Genomic DNA, 15,801 nt, shown 5'->3' with positions numbered 1-15,801 from the left:
GATCTTACAGATGAATGCCTCAGCTGACCTCAGTATGTCTTCTGTTATAGGGCCCTCCCAAGGCCAAGATCAGTATGATAATTGAGGAACACCTGCCAGGATGTTTTCTTGCTGTGGCCACTGAACTGAGACACACTATCACAACCAGTGACAGCATGGAAAGCAAGTAAAGTTTGCAACTGAGCAGGAGACAACAACTTGTGAATCTCATGCACTGGCAAATACTTTGGAGCCTTTGAGGTGCCAGCCTTCATGTACAGATATTTACATTGCATTTTCTCATAATGTGCCAGAAGCAGAAGAAACACATCTGTATCTCGTGCTGACACAACAACTGTGAGCATGTATGCAGTGTAAAATCAGGCGTGTGTCAGCTTCCTCATGGGCAGCCTGTAGAGAGGTTATTGTAAGTGTGGGATCTGATGATATAACAGTAGTTGCCTCCGCAAACCCCCCAGACACTACAATCACAGGTTATCCTTTTGGGCTGTGTTTGATGAGATGGCCTGAGAGGAAAAGAGCCAGATCCGCTTTGTTGTCCTCAAGTGCCATGAAGTTGGACCAAACTGTTGGTAAAGCCACTGACTCATTTTCAATTTTACGGCATATTGGTTGGTGGCACTGTTTTCGCTTAATCCTTGTACCACCTTTAATTGATTGTTTTTGGTACATGTCAAAGACTACATCAACTCTCTGAAACTTTGCTCCCATCTTGCACACTGTGTTTGAAAACATGCAGGCATATTCACCAAAAGTTGTTAAGTCAGGTGGTTTTCCAAGTGCCATCACAAGTGCTTGGCCATCAATGAGCAGGCAGCTGGGTTTTGCCAGGGTGACATCTGTGGGAGTTTGGACTTGTGATGTCGGAACGTTGACCATCATAGATTTGTTGGTGGAATGTAGACAGCCATTAGTTGTTGCCAAAGACAATGGAATGGGCATGAGTTCATGCTGAAGGATGTGTTCCAAGTTGACCTTGCGCCCCGCTCTGTAAGCTGTTATGAGCCTTTGTAGAATGCTCCTATCCACTTTCATGGGCAAATATAGACTAGTGTCCTAGTAGCCTAGTCTAGATAGGCTAATAGTTTGAAACATTTTATCACAAAATAAATAGGACTAGTTAAAATATAAATAGTTAAAATATGGCAAGGAACAAGTAAATTCTTCAGAATGCATCTACCTGTGTCATGGTCCACCTGTTGTTCATGAATATTCATTATTCGAGATAACATTTTTAACCATGTAAAATCATTTAAAGCATTTTCTTTAGTCTTGATCTTAAAGCTGAGAATGGGATTGAATTCCCCATATGTGAAAACCTATGAAAGCACATTACATTCAGGTTTTTACCTCACACAGTCAAAAAGATAAGTTATTATTAGAATTTGACCTGGCGGCGGCCATATTGGATTTCTCCATTTTTAGGTATTATGGGTAATCTTTGAGTCTGGCATACAGAAGATTTGAATTCAGCACCCTTCAAAACCCCTAAAAATGTTGCATGCCAAAAACTAACACAATTTGCCTTCGGGGTTATTCTTTTTTGTAAACTGACCCTGACTATAAAATTTATAATTACTATGACTACATGAGCATAATCAAATGGTAAATGGACTGCATTTTGATAACAAAAACTCAAAATGCTTTACAATAATGCCTCACATTCAAACACACACTGCCATGCAAGGCGTTCAACTGCACACCAGGAGCAACTTCGGGATTAAGGAACTTGCCCAAGGGTCCTTAGCGGTTTTCCGGTCTGACAAGCTTTCAAAACAAGGATCTTCTGATCTTAAGCCCATTACTTTAACCCACAGATCCAAAATAACTAGCATGTGAATTCTTAACTTCTTTAGCACAGCTAACAACAGTGCCACAATTGGGCAGCGCAGTCTCGTTTGAGGACGGGCACCAAAGAGGTAAAATGACTTAATTTTTCTCAATCAATCAATTGATCAATCAACCAACCAACCAACATTTATATATATAGCCCTTTACAGCAGCCAGAGAGTGTCTAAAGTGCTTTACAGTAAAATCAAGGAACAGGAATTAAATACATTATAACCTGTATAACCCCCCCAAAAAGCAAACACACAAAAATTTAAACATAAATCCCAAGTCATACTTGCAGACATCTCTGTACGTCTGTATTGCAGTGTCCATGTAGTGGGCAGGGTATGGCCTGGAAGCTCCAGGCTGAAGAAAAGCCGACACTGCAGCCATTTCCTATGACAACGGATGGACAAAACATGAGACAAAAAGGAAAGGACAGCCCCATCCCATTATATGGCACTTTACTGACTGCTGCAGATGCTAAAAGTGATTTACAATGACAACATTCACACAGTCTCACACACCAGTTCAAAGGTGTGGACACGCAAGGCACTTAGCTGCACAGCAGGAGCAACTTTGGGAATAAAGTCCTTGCTGAAGGACACCTTGATTACTGTGAGACAGTAGTGCATTTCATGTTCCCTACCAACATTTTCCTGAGTGCTTGAGGGGTTGAACCTATGACCTTTTGGTCACAAGTCTGGTGTTCCAACCTTTAGGCCACCACTACGTCTTTTGCTATTGATAGGAGCCACTGTTGTATTTGTTTAAATTTGTTTAAAAAGGCTGAAACAATGGAATCGCCTAACCATCTGTCATGGTTACAACCCAAAATCAGTTTGGACGATATGGAAAATGGGGAGGAGGGAGGAAAAAAAAAAACAAACAACTCATTCCTACATTTGCTTCAGCGTCATTGCAGAGTATGAAACTAAGATTTTTTGGGACCCGCACACAAAGATTTCAGAGCAACATATGCTGCCTTCAAGGTGACATATTTTCCAGAAACTTCCATGCATTTTTCAACAACGCAATGTAAAACCACTTTCTGCACACATGACAGAAGTGGAAGCTGATGTTGGCCTGGCCTGTCTGCAGGCCTGACCTGTACCCAACAAAGAACGTGTGGAGAATTCTGAAATGAAAAATGCAACCATGACGACCATGTATGGTTTCACAAAATGTGTTCGCAAGAAAAATGAGAGAAAACAACACCTGACAGGCGTAGTTCTGCATGCCCTCCATGTCGTCTTTTAAGTGTCTTGAGAATGAATGGCAACATTAAAAACTAGCAAATGCTTTAGTGTCCCAACTTTTTCCTGATTTGGCGTTGAACCTTTTTATGTGTGTGCGTGTTAGTTTGTTTTTATTTTAGTCCTGCTTTAGGAAACATAATTCCACATAACCGGTATAGTTAACAATGAAGCTTCACACATCAGAAAAATAAATGTTGTTTACTGTCAGAAACCATCTTCAGAAGTTGAATCTCCTGATACCAACAGGTTTAGAGAGGACAGTTGGCTGCCTGGTCCTCTGACGGACAGATCAGTGTGTTTTCTCACCAATGCCCCTGCAGCATACAGCATGGCCTGGTCAGAGAGGAAGTCTTTCTTAGCAGTGTGGTAACAATTGTAGGCCAGTTCGTAGTGCTGAACAAGGAAGCACAGGTCAGCCATCTTCCTGATCTGCAGCTCTGGGGCTTCTGGGGGGTAGCTGACATATAAAAAGGGTGAAAGGTCATACAAAAGATGTTAGCAACTTTTTGGTTGGCTTACACTCTTAAGTGAAGTGTTAAAAACAAGCCTTTGAAATACATTTGCACTTGTCTACAGTCCTCAGAGACAGCAGTGTCCATAGCAGCTTTAAGATTTGTCCTTAGGAATTTACTATTCAAGTCCAATGTACAGTACATCCAAAAAGCATTTGCAATGTATTCAGAGCTTCACTTTTTCCACATTTCTGTGATACCCTTATTCCAAAATGGATGGTCATTTTTTCCCTTCAAAATTATACACACAATACCCCATAATGACAATGTGAAAAAATTGCAATTTTTTGCAAATTTATGGAAGAAAAAAAAAAAAACAACTAAGAAATCACACGTACATAAGTATTTTGCCATGAAGCTAAAAATTGAGCTCAGGTGCATCCCGTGTCAGACTTCAGACAACTTTATTGATCCTTAAAAGGGCAATTACATTTACACTCCATTTACCTCAGACAAGATACAGCAATTAATCCACAATTATTACTTGTTTACCATAATAATGGCACACATCAAAATTAAAGACAACACATATACATTTGACACTGTTTATGTGCACTAAACTTGAAGCAGTCCGTCATCCGAATTGAGGCAAAGTGGGTGAAGGCCACAGCAGGAGGGGCCCGCACTGCCCTGATCATCCTTGAGATGTTTCAACACCTTAAATGGAGTCCACCTGGGGTAACTTAAGTTGATTGGACATGATTTGGAGAGACACACACCTGTCTACATATAAGGCCGCACAGTTGACAGTGCCTGCCAGAGGACAAACCAAGCATGAAGTCAAAGGAATTGTCTGTAGATCTCTGAGACAGGATTGTCTGTAAATTGAAGAAGTTCGGATCCACCAGGACTTTTCCTAAAGCTGGCCGCCCGTCTAAACTGAAAGATCGTCAGAGAAGAACCTTTTTTATTTTTAATAAATTTTCAAAAATTTCTAAACTTTTTCTTATGTTACAATTATGAGGTGTTGCAAGTAGAATTTTGAGGGATAAAGTTATTTACTCTATTTTGGAATAAGGCTGCAACATAAAATGTGGAAAAAGTGAAGCACTGTGAATACTTTCTGGATGCACCGTAGTACTGATAACAGGATTTTGCAAAACTTTCTGTCAAGACTGAACACTGACATGTTATGCAAATACAGTATTATCATGTTGCACAGGCAGCATGACTTTATGTGCATAATTTAATACATACAGTCCCTTCCAAAAGTAATGGAACGCCAAGGTAAATTGTTTGTTTTTGCTATGCACTGAAGACATTTTAGTTTGAAATCCAGATACATAACCTAACTTTTATTTGTCCTTATTTACATCTAGATGTATCAAAGACCATATAACCCACCTTTTCTATCAGACCACAAGGAAGAAAATGTAAAATAAATGAATTGTAATAGGTAACACTTACTATCTGGTTTCAATCACTGCATCAATCCATTACTCACTGACATCAAGAAATTACTGATTTCTATCTTTTGTTCTGCTTTTCCAAACTTTTCCTGCAGCCTTTTTCAGTTCTTGTGGAACACTGGGATTCCTCTTTTCAGTCTCATCTGCGGGAAGTGAAATTCTGCTCAAATGGGTTAAGATCTGTAGATTAACTTTGACAGTCTAGAGCCTTCCACTTTCCAGAGCCTTCCCGTCCGATTAAGTCCTTCATTGAGTTGGCAGTGTGTGTTGGATCACTGTGTTGAAGTTCTGTCTGATTTATTTGGGATGCATTTCTAAGCACCTCTATCTGAGCAAACATTCCTGAAGGGGACAAATAAACCCTCACTTTACTGATTCACTTCTTCACCTCAGAGAGTTTAGGTGGCCACTGTGCACTGTGATAAGATAGAGCTAATTTATCAACACACCACAAACCCTTTAACTTGCATATGCTTTGCCAATACCACAGTGCTGTGTGCTTGGAACACTCTGGTTAAAGGGATGGATAGCTGTCACTGTTAATATTACATTCCAACAATAACAATCCTACTAGTCAACACGATAAACCCAATCCCTTTGCATCCAACACCCAGCTCTATTTCCTTCCTTTGAAATAGCAATGTGTACTCAGACAAATTCCAAACTGATTTGCTTCCACTGCACATCTCATTTTTTCCATCTGCCAATACAATGGGGCCGCTGATGTTTTCCATATAGAAAACATCAGCGGCCCCACCTACATATGGAAATCTGAAAAGGCTGTGTTGTTGGTGAGCTTACAGAAGACCAAACGTGCTCTTGGGTTCACTGATGCTCTTGTCTGGAACTTTACCTCCGCCAAACCACTTTTTGGTCGCAGAGAAGAGAGAACGACTCAAACCCTTCCTCGAGACCAGCTAGGAAAACAAGGTGGAGACAGAAAAAAAAAAAATAGATAATCAACAGCACAACTACTACAGCTGACTACAATAAAGGTGATGTTCTGACTAAAACCACTTGATTACTGTATTTTCTAGACTGCAAGTTGTTGTTTTGTTTTTTGCTGGTCCTATGACTTATGTATGACAGAAATACTGCATTATTATCTGTGGCAATAAGATGCCACTGTCTACACAGACAATAAGCAGCTCCTGTATCCTGATGTGAAAGAGGTACTGTGAGTCACACTCCAGAACACAAGGTGACTAATGTATAATAAAGATGGATGTCAACCGGTGCAAAAAAAAAAAGCAAGAAGAAGCTGTGAATGAGAAGGGCATGCTGAGTCTTTGAGAACAAGGGAAATTATTCAATTATGCTCTCAAACTGAAAGAGCGCACTCTTGATTAAAGACTGGGGGGGGGCCTAGCAAGATGGCTGCCGATTAGACGTGTTTTTCGGAGCTCCTCGGGGCATGAACCACTTTTATATTTAAAACGTATTTTTTGTCAACATTAGAGCCTCCATCTATCACTTCAACACAGCAGAAGTCGTCCGACAGCATTTTTGATCAACTGAATCACATTAATGGCCGGTAAACGTAACGGAAAGGGTCACCACGCAAGCGGAGCTAATGGCTAAAGCTAGCCATGCTGCTACCACAAGCTCATGCGAGATGGTTAGCGATGATGAGGACAAGATACCACTTGTATGGCAGAAAATCTCCAAATCCATCTCCAACTCTTTCAACGAAAGATTTGACAAGTTTGAGGAGAAGTTTCAAAGTCTCATGACCGACCAACAAGTGCTGATTGAGAGGGTGACGGATGTGGAAAATCAGGCCACGGACCACGAGCAGCGAATTAAGTGTTTGGAGACATCGCTGACAGCTATACAGCAAGAAAACAGAGTGCTTCGCTCCAAGCTTGCGGATTTAGAGGGCAGATCCAGACGCAACAACATTAAAATAGTGGGCATCCCAGAGGATGAGGAGAAGGGAAGGCCTACTGACTTTGTCTCCCATCTGATTCCTAAGTTACTTGGGGCAGAAAACTTTGACAAGCCTGTAGTCATCGACAGGGCGCACCGCGTACTTCAACCCAAACCAGCGGAGGGCTTGAAGCCACGTACCATCATCGCACGAGTGCACTTTGCTCAAGATAAGGAGAAGATTATGCGGCTTGTGAGACAGCGCACGTTGGAGTACAGTGGGAAACAGATCTACATTTTTCCTGACTACACGATGGAAGTCATGGAACAACGACGGAGCTTTAAGGAAGTGTTGAGAGTATTGCGGGAGAAAAACATCCAGCACTCTCTACGCTTCCCAGCGCGACTTTACGTTCTTCATCGTGGGCAGGTAAAGGTGTTCAGTAGCCCTGCTGACGCTAAGAATTTTATAGACAAAGACCTCTGTCAGATAGATGGTGGCCGCGATGTGAATGACTAATCTGAATTCTAATGGTTGGCATTTCGTTTTATTTTAAATGTTTCTGGGGGCCTACGAAGGACAGTAGCCAGCCTATTTTTCTTCTTTTTTCTCTCTCTTTTTTGGCCTGTGGCCCCAAATGGTAATGTGGGTAGCCCAGCTTCGTTTGGGGAAGCAATGGGTGGAGCTGTTTAAGCATAGATTCTGTGTGAGTGTATTTTTTTTGTTGAAGTGTTTTCCTCACTGCCAGACAAACACTAGAATGTGTTTTTGTTTTGTTGCAACTGTACTTTGTTTGATATTTCAGTCTGTTTTTTGGTTAATAATGAGCAATATTGTTGATACTTTGTCTCTGGTCTCCTGGAATGTTCGGGGTCTCGGTCACCCTATTAAACGAGGTAAAGTTTTTGCACACCTGAAGTCATTAAAAGCTGACATCATGTTTCTTCAAGAAACACATGTAAACGCCACACAACACAGTAAACTTAGGGCTAATTGGATCTCTCAGTCATACCATTCTCCATTCACGTCTAAGGCTAGAGGTGTAGCAATTCTTTTTCGTAAATCTGTGCCTTTTAGTTTTCAGTCATGCACAACAGATCCCAATGGTCGATTTATTGTTGTAAAAGGGCTCATCAATCTCTTCCCAGTGACTTTTATTAATTTATATGGACCAAATTCGGATGACCCAGTATTTTTTCGAAGTGTTTGATTTGATTCCAGATGATGATTCAGGTTACATTTTTGTTGGAGGGGACTTTAATTGTTACCTTGATCCATACTTGGACAGGTTCTCCACGGCTCCACCTCCCAACATTCTCTCTGTACAGACCATTAACAACTTATCTAGTTCAAAAAGAATTGTGGACATTTGGAGACTGCAGCATCCAGTTGACCGTGATTATTCATTCTACTCCCAGTTATTAGGGGCATCACATTAGGCAAAGCGGAGACGTGTGACTCTGTATGCTGACGATCTACTGATCTGCGTGACAGACCCCAGGACTTCCATTCCGCTCTCTTGGAGTATGTTAATTAATTTGGCAACATTTCGGGTTATACAATAAACTGGGGAAAGAGTGAGTTTATGCCTCTAGTTGACAGCCTGCCTCAAGAATTTCTTGCCTTTTAGAGTAGTAAGCAATCATTTTACCTATCTAGGACTGAAACTTACAAAGAATCCTAAGCATCTCTTTAACGCTAATTACGCAGCGCTAGTTGAGAGACTCAAAGCCAATATTGAGGCATGGAGGATATTACCCTTAACCATGATCGAGAGGGTCAATGCGATTAAAATGATTAGTCTACCCAGATTTTTATATCTGTTTCAGAATTTACCCATTTAACTAAGTGCCTCATTCTTCAACAAATTAGATTCACTAATATTGCCCTTTGTGTGGGGATACAAAGCTCACAGGATATCTAAAGCCCATGTGCATAAATCAACGAAAGAAGGTGGCCTCGGCATTCCAATTTTTAAGCACTATTACTGGGCAGCTAACGCCAGAGCTTTCACCTTTTGGAAACACAGTACCACTGGTGAGGAGGTGCAGGATGGCACCCCTCCTGGTTACAGCTTGAAACTCCCACTGATGGTAACGTCACTCTGTTCATGGTTGTTTTCTGACCACAAGTTGGATAAATTGTCTAATAACACTTTTGTCTTAAAGAACTCGTTGCATATACTGAAACAGATTAAGATGGCCAATCGGCTTCCTAAAGACTCTATATATGCTCCAATCTGTCAGAACCCCTCTTTCATGCCTGGGCAGTTAGACGGCACATTTGCCGCCTGGAAAAAGAAAGGTATCACGACTATAGCCAATTTGTATGTTGATGGTTACTTTGCCTCATTTGCCCAACTGAGTAATAAATATGACCTCCCCAATTCACATTTTTTCCGCTACCTCCAGATAAGGCACTATGTGAAGCAGAGGTTTGAGAATTTTGAGTCTATGCCAACTTCCCATCTATTTTACGACAGTCTGTGTCTGGCTCCGGATTCCAAACATTTGATTTCTAAATTTGTGGATTGCTTCACTTCTTCTGTGCCCTCAGCTTATTTGCGGGAAGCTTGGTCTGGGGATCTGCATTCAGACATACCGGTAGAGCTATGGGATGTAGTCATGTCACGGGTTCATTCCTGTTCTATAAATGCTCGTTACCGGCTAATACAATATAAGGTCATCCACAGACTGCATTATTCAAAGGCTAAGTTGAACAAAATTTTTCCATTAGTGTCCTCTCAGTGTGATAAATGTAGTTTCGCTGAGGGGTCGTTGGCTCATCTTTTCTGGTTCTGTCCTCAGCTGCTCAGCTATTGGTCTGCAATATTTAGATGGTTTTCTGATTGTTACTCTAAGGACATTCAACCAGATCACAATATTGCAATATTTGGATGCTCCATAAACAGCCTGAAATTTTCCCCGGACTTGCAGCTGGCTTTACAGCTTGGGATGGTGGTTGCCATAAAGCTTATATTGTTATCGTGGAAATCCACCACTCCTCCGAGTTTTGAGCATTGGCTCAGGGAGATGGTATCTGTGATACAACTGGAATGCATCTGCTTGGACTGGCCGGACAAACTTCACAGACATGAGAAGACGTGGGGACCCTTCTTGGCTCACTGTCAAATTACCACACTATCTGGATGACTGAGACATTGTGGAAGCATACAAGGACAAATATTGTGTTACTCTGTATTATAAAAGTAAGTTAGTTGCACATATGGTATTTTATTTCCTTTCTGGCAGTTGTTTTGATTTGTTCTGTCTTGTTTTGTTTGTTCATGTTGTTCTTGTAATATTACTCAAATCTTGACAAATATAATAATAAAAAAAAGACTGGAAATTAGCTAACTTTCATACCATTTGCCACTCCCCTTGTTTGGAACATGTGGGACAGCCAGAACAGCAATGAGCAGTACAGCTAGGCTAAAGTAAGGCTAATCTGTTTTAAAACTGTATAGGAATTTTTATAAATTTAATTACATTTAGTAAGGTAAACATGCACACAATTAGCTCTGAACAAACTGGCCACAAGAAGCAGTTTACTCTGAATTCTTTGTGCCCCGTATAATAACATTAACTAGCCTGTTAGCTTCTGCTTGCAAATGCAATGTTTTGCTTCAAATAAATATTGTGCTGATCAAGTTCATTTTGCTTCATGTTGCATGCAGCAGTACCACTATGTCTCAAAAATAAATGCGACTTATGCTGTAGACCAGTGCACCATACAGGTTTTTTCCTATTCATGGACAGGTACAACTTATAATCCACTGGGATTTATAGTTCAGAAAATATGGTATGTTTTTAGCTGATACAAAGACTTAACATGTCCTGGTTACTTACTCCAACATGTGATGTCTAAATATAAATGTGCCTGGACTAGAACAGAGGGCTGTAGAAAACAATATTTTTGTTGTTTTTATGCTGTTCTTTTATTTTAGGACAAAGTGGGTTTTTTTGTTTTGTTTTTTTTAAATATATGCCAAACTTCACAAAAATCTCCTATCACTGAATGCACGTTCATTTTTCTTTACTGGCAGCCAAAATAATTTGTTTCTGTCAGAAAATAAACTGTCTGAAAATGTCCAGCATCCCCATGGAGTGGTCACTGTACTCATGACTATATTCTAATATTATTACAAAACATTCTTCTTTTATTATTTAGGCATTAATGCAACCAGTAGACAACTTCTATAGTTCAGTTAGAAGTTCTGGCTACAAATTATGTTTTTTTTTTCTTGTCTAATATCTATTATAAAAGCTTGAATAAAATGTTTGTACCTGGTCATTCAGCTGTCTGATGTTCTTCTCTATGTGAGGCAGCAGGCCTCTGAAGGTGAACTCTTGGATGAACTGTCTGATGTGGTCGTGGTCATTAAGGGTCAGACATGTCCCATGGCTTGTTACTCCTGTCACATGGTCACAATCTCTTGCACTTTTCTTGAGGTCAGCATTGACAAAGCTCAGGGTGTTCAGGCTCCCTGGACTGTTGGCCGTGTCCAGCTGGAGAGGATGGCTATCCAACGTAATAGACACTCCGTCTGAAAGGCAACAGTGTTACAGTAAACAGTGTTGAGGTAAACAATTTTTTTTAAACTCTCCATAACCAATCAACCCTGTGGAATGTAATTATTCAACTTCAGCAGTTTGAGACCAGAATATGTTCAGTTGTTGAGCTTAAGGTTGCCAATGAAAAAACCCTGGCGAGGGACATGTTGTCCAAACACAAGACAAAACAGGCTCTCCCCTCAAATTAAAATGCAACTGTATCTTTTTAAAATAAATTTTGTCTTGATCTAAAGCTTGTTGACCTGCTTTATGCATAACCATTGCTATTCAAGTCATTATTAATTAATTATATGTTTTGTTATCACAGAAGACAAATGTGTGTGTGTGTGTGGATACATACATATATATATATATATATATATATATTACCAGTCAAATGTTTACACATACTTTCCCATTCAATTGAATGGAAAAGTGTGTGTAAACATTTGACTGGTAGTGTATCTTGCTGCATCTTTTTTGGAATATATTTCTACTGCAGTTAAAATATTGTGACGCAGATATTAGTTTGTTCATGTAAGTAGTTTTCATAACACTGGACAATCTGTTTTAACAATTTTACTGGTTATGCTGATACAAATAATATATATATAAAAACAAATGGAAAAGCCTTCATGAAGATTGTTATGAGTCGCCAGACTTTAACTGGCCACTGAAGAAGAAGGTTAAAGTGGGTGCAATGAAAAGCTAAGTTAGCTAACTGACCTTTATTCACTGAATGATGGCCGTCCACCTCAATTTCACTCAGACTGTTCTCGGTGGCATTGTTCACAATCAGTGGCAGATGATCATACAGGTCCTACAACAATGTCCACATATTGGTCAACTAAACAAAACATACAGATTCCTGCATAGAAACGTCACACTTCTTCTTGAGTTAAAGCCAGAACAGACTGATACTGTGAGGGTGAAACCTTCTCTCTGTCTCCATCAACGTAATATCCATGCTGTTTCTGATGATGAGTAAAACATGAACGTCACACAAAGAAGTTGGAACAGAACGCATGCCTTTTTTGCTGCTATCCAAGTAGCAAACACTACCACATCCTTCTACCAGACCAAAGCAAATTATAAAGTTGCAAGAAGATGAAAATTCAAAAATTACACATCTGATTGGCTAGCACAGTTGTTCTCAACACTAGTCCTCAAGTACCACCTAGTCTACACATTTTCTATCCCTCCTTGCTCTGCCACAAGCCGATTAGCTCATTTTGGTGTCCTGGCAACTGAACAAATGCTCAGAGACACCAGATCGCAACTGACAGATAAACACCAGGTTAGTATTCATACTCTGCCATATAAATGTTGAGATTTATAGAAAACATCATATGGGAGAAAATGTTTGGGAATTCTCTCAAAGCATACCGATGCTTTGGAAAAGGTAGAACGTACCCTGCCAGTGGAAAAGTGAAATCTAAAGTCTATTACAACAAACCTTATAATGACTGGTAATTTGTCTAATAACTTCTGGCCACAAAAAAAATGAGCAACTGTATATAAAAATAGCTGCGATTCATAAATGGTTAACATGACATTTTTTGTTAAACCTCTTAAATTAAAGCTACACTACAAGCACATCTTGACTTTGACCTTGAACTTATTTATTTTGGCACACAAACTCAACAATAACAAAAAAAACTGATACACAAGACAATTCCACAGTGACATGTGACCAATTCATTTCCAATTCCACTGTGTTACTTTACAGAGGCAAAATTATACATATAAAAAACTGTCACTGTCTAAGAACTTATGTACCTTCAGTATATACACAGCACAACACTGTGTTGGGAAAACAATACATGGTGGTTCCATGAGTGAAACTTATCTGCTGTGATTATTTGGCATCACAATGAAATGACACTACAAATACAAAACAGTGCCCCCAAACTCTACTTTTCAACACCATGCAAATTATTGTCATTTTGAAACAGTGAACACTGACACTGCATACCTGGTTCTTCATGTTATTCCTGTGCAGGTACTGACTCCAGGGGTCAGGAATTTGCTCATCTTGTTCAGCCGAGAAGCTACGAGAGTTCATTTTCAACAGATAACATCCCTGAAGACCATACCTCTGCTTCATATCCTCATAAACCGCATCTGCCCTGGAAGGGAAGTAAGAACACGGGCCGACAAAGATAAAACAATTCATCCAAAAGGTCGACATCACCCAGTATTATTACACTGAATAAAATGATTTCAAAAGGACAGTGGTTTTGAGGATGTGCAGTATTTGATTTAAAGTTGTTTGGCACATTTTGTTTTCCCCTTTTTACAGAGTAGGTCTGGTGTAAAACACTGAGAAAGTGAGTTTACTCACTAAGTTCTTATACAGCAATGTTGAATATAAATAAAAAGTTGTCCTGACAGTGTTTTACCATAATATAGACTCACCTCGGTTTGGACCCAAGATGAAACAAGCAACTTCCCCACATAAATTTAATTAATTTAACTTTCTCAACAAAATGAAGGCACCAACCACTGTGATTCAACATTTCTAAATATTTTTAAATGAAAAACATTTTCTGCTATGTAGGGAAGGGAAAAAGCTAAAACTATGAGCTGTCTAACAACAGTGCAGAATATCAAGCCTATCAGAAGACTCTGAGAACTAGGCTGCAGTTTGTGTAAGAGGATTACAGACAATGATTGGAAACACACTGTCCTTTATGTTGCAACTAGTAACAGAGGTGGAGTTGCATTTTCTACATAGTTTATTTCATTTTTTATTTAAAATGAATTGGTACTATCTATATTAATAATAGTAAGCATCTGCATTGTGTTGACTATGTTTTCACTAAGAAGTTGTGGAAATATTACAGCACTAATTTTGATAAAGCTGACTACTTTGTGTGGTGGTTCTTGAATTATGTATTTTTAAAAGAGAGCGTGATTTCATGCACTTATAAAAAAAAAAATAAAATAAAAAATAATAATAAAACAACAAGCCTTTGTGTCCATGCAAATGCTTGAGTGAGTCAAATCATAATGGTGCAACGGTCACACCGGTATCAATATATGTATCATGCATAGGATCTCTTGTGGGTACCTCTGTTCATCCCCCTCGCTCATGTCATGCAGTAACACATAGTACTTGAGCGTGTTGGGAATAAACCACTTGGGGTTAGTGTAGTCTCCACTGTGCTGAATCCTGTGCTGCTCTTGGGAAAGCTTGAGGAACTGGTCCACAGGGGAGGTCTCATTAGAAGACACCACCAGCAGGCCTGTCCAGAACTTGTCAAGGGCACAACTGCAAACCACTGACAAAGACTAACAACATTACTACTTTTTGAATTTATTTCAAAGCAGAGGATTCCAAAAACATTACTACTATAAGTGCTTATAGATTACAGAAGAAAACAATACAAGTCTTAATAAAAAGAAAGCTGTATGAAACAATAAATCTGCTGATCAAACTCATAAAATTATGCTACCTATACTGGAGTACCAGTTGTGTGAATGTACTACATATGGATGGTAGTTAACCTTTTGTGATAAAATCACCTGGATTAAACAAAGTTAAGTAATGATTATGGATAAAAATGGCTATTTAATCCGTTGTGCATTTTTTGATTCACTCTGGCTAAGTTTACATTTATCTACTAAATTAGTGCCCACACAAGTTAAAGACTTTGAAGAAATAATCTGGTATATATATTTTTAAAAGACAGCACTGACTGAAGTGAGATACGCACTTTAAAGTTCAAATCACCCGTGAAATCATAAACTCCTTTATTTATCGACATAACACCACCAGTGAGGCAGCCGACAAATAAGTTATTACTAAAGTTGGTCTTTTGAAATAGCTACGTGTTTTTGAGTGATTTTGTGCGTAATTTCGTTTGACTTTCTTATTTTGCACCATTGTATGCTGTGTCCATAGTGTGCATGTGTAGTGAATGTTCTTACATTAGCAGAGCCCGAATGCTGTGCTTTTTTAATTAGGACTAGACAGCACTACACTTCAGACCTGGTTTTTGATGATCTAATGTGTAAGTGCTTGCCTCTGGCCGACAAAAACGGTTGTTTGCCATGGAAATGACAGCTGTGGCAGTTGACTAAAATTTAAAAGGGAATAATACTATTTCAGTGTTGCTGGAGTAGAGATTATAGAAGTTTCACAAGGTCAAACCCTAAATATATTATTTTTTAAAAATGGAGAAGAATGCATAACGATGGCTGGGACATGAATTTGGTGTAACTCTGTGCACTGTCAAAAGGATACAGGCGAGGTAATGATTGAGGAACTCGTGGTCAGACGCAGGCATCGACTGTAGGAAGTTCTCTCTGTAGGATTCAAACCAAGGCGTGGTTGCTGAAAACACAACCAGCATGAGAGGATTA

General features: G+C 39.5%; 1 protein-coding gene across 2 annotated transcripts in view; it reads right to left on the bottom strand.

Annotated features, from left to right (window-relative positions):
* trappc8 (trafficking protein particle complex 8) overlaps positions 1-15,801 on the bottom strand; it is a 56,728-nt gene that overhangs the window by 34,966 nt on the left and 5,961 nt on the right. For both annotated transcript variants that reach the window (XM_034180318.1, XM_034180319.1), the window contains exons 3-10: positions 15,683-15,772; positions 14,507-14,681; positions 13,409-13,562; positions 12,160-12,253; positions 11,167-11,426; positions 5,812-5,927; positions 3,396-3,546; positions 2,126-2,226 (exon numbers count right to left, since the gene is read on the bottom strand). In XM_034180318.1, coding sequence (XP_034036209.1) covers positions 2,126-2,226; positions 3,396-3,546; positions 5,812-5,927; positions 11,167-11,426; positions 12,160-12,253; positions 13,409-13,562; positions 14,507-14,681; positions 15,683-15,772 — 1,141 coding nt within the window. The remainder of the gene's footprint in view (positions 1-2,125; positions 2,227-3,395; positions 3,547-5,811; positions 5,928-11,166; positions 11,427-12,159; positions 12,254-13,408; positions 13,563-14,506; positions 14,682-15,682; positions 15,773-15,801) is intronic.

The sequence above is a fragment of the Thalassophryne amazonica genome, chromosome 10 (genome assembly GCF_902500255.1).
Source record: "Thalassophryne amazonica chromosome 10, fThaAma1.1, whole genome shotgun sequence".
Classification (NCBI taxonomy): Eukaryota; Metazoa; Chordata; class Actinopteri; order Batrachoidiformes; family Batrachoididae; genus Thalassophryne; species Thalassophryne amazonica.
The sequence above is the reverse complement of the archived record's forward strand: the minus strand, read 5'-3'. Positions and strand labels throughout refer to the sequence as shown.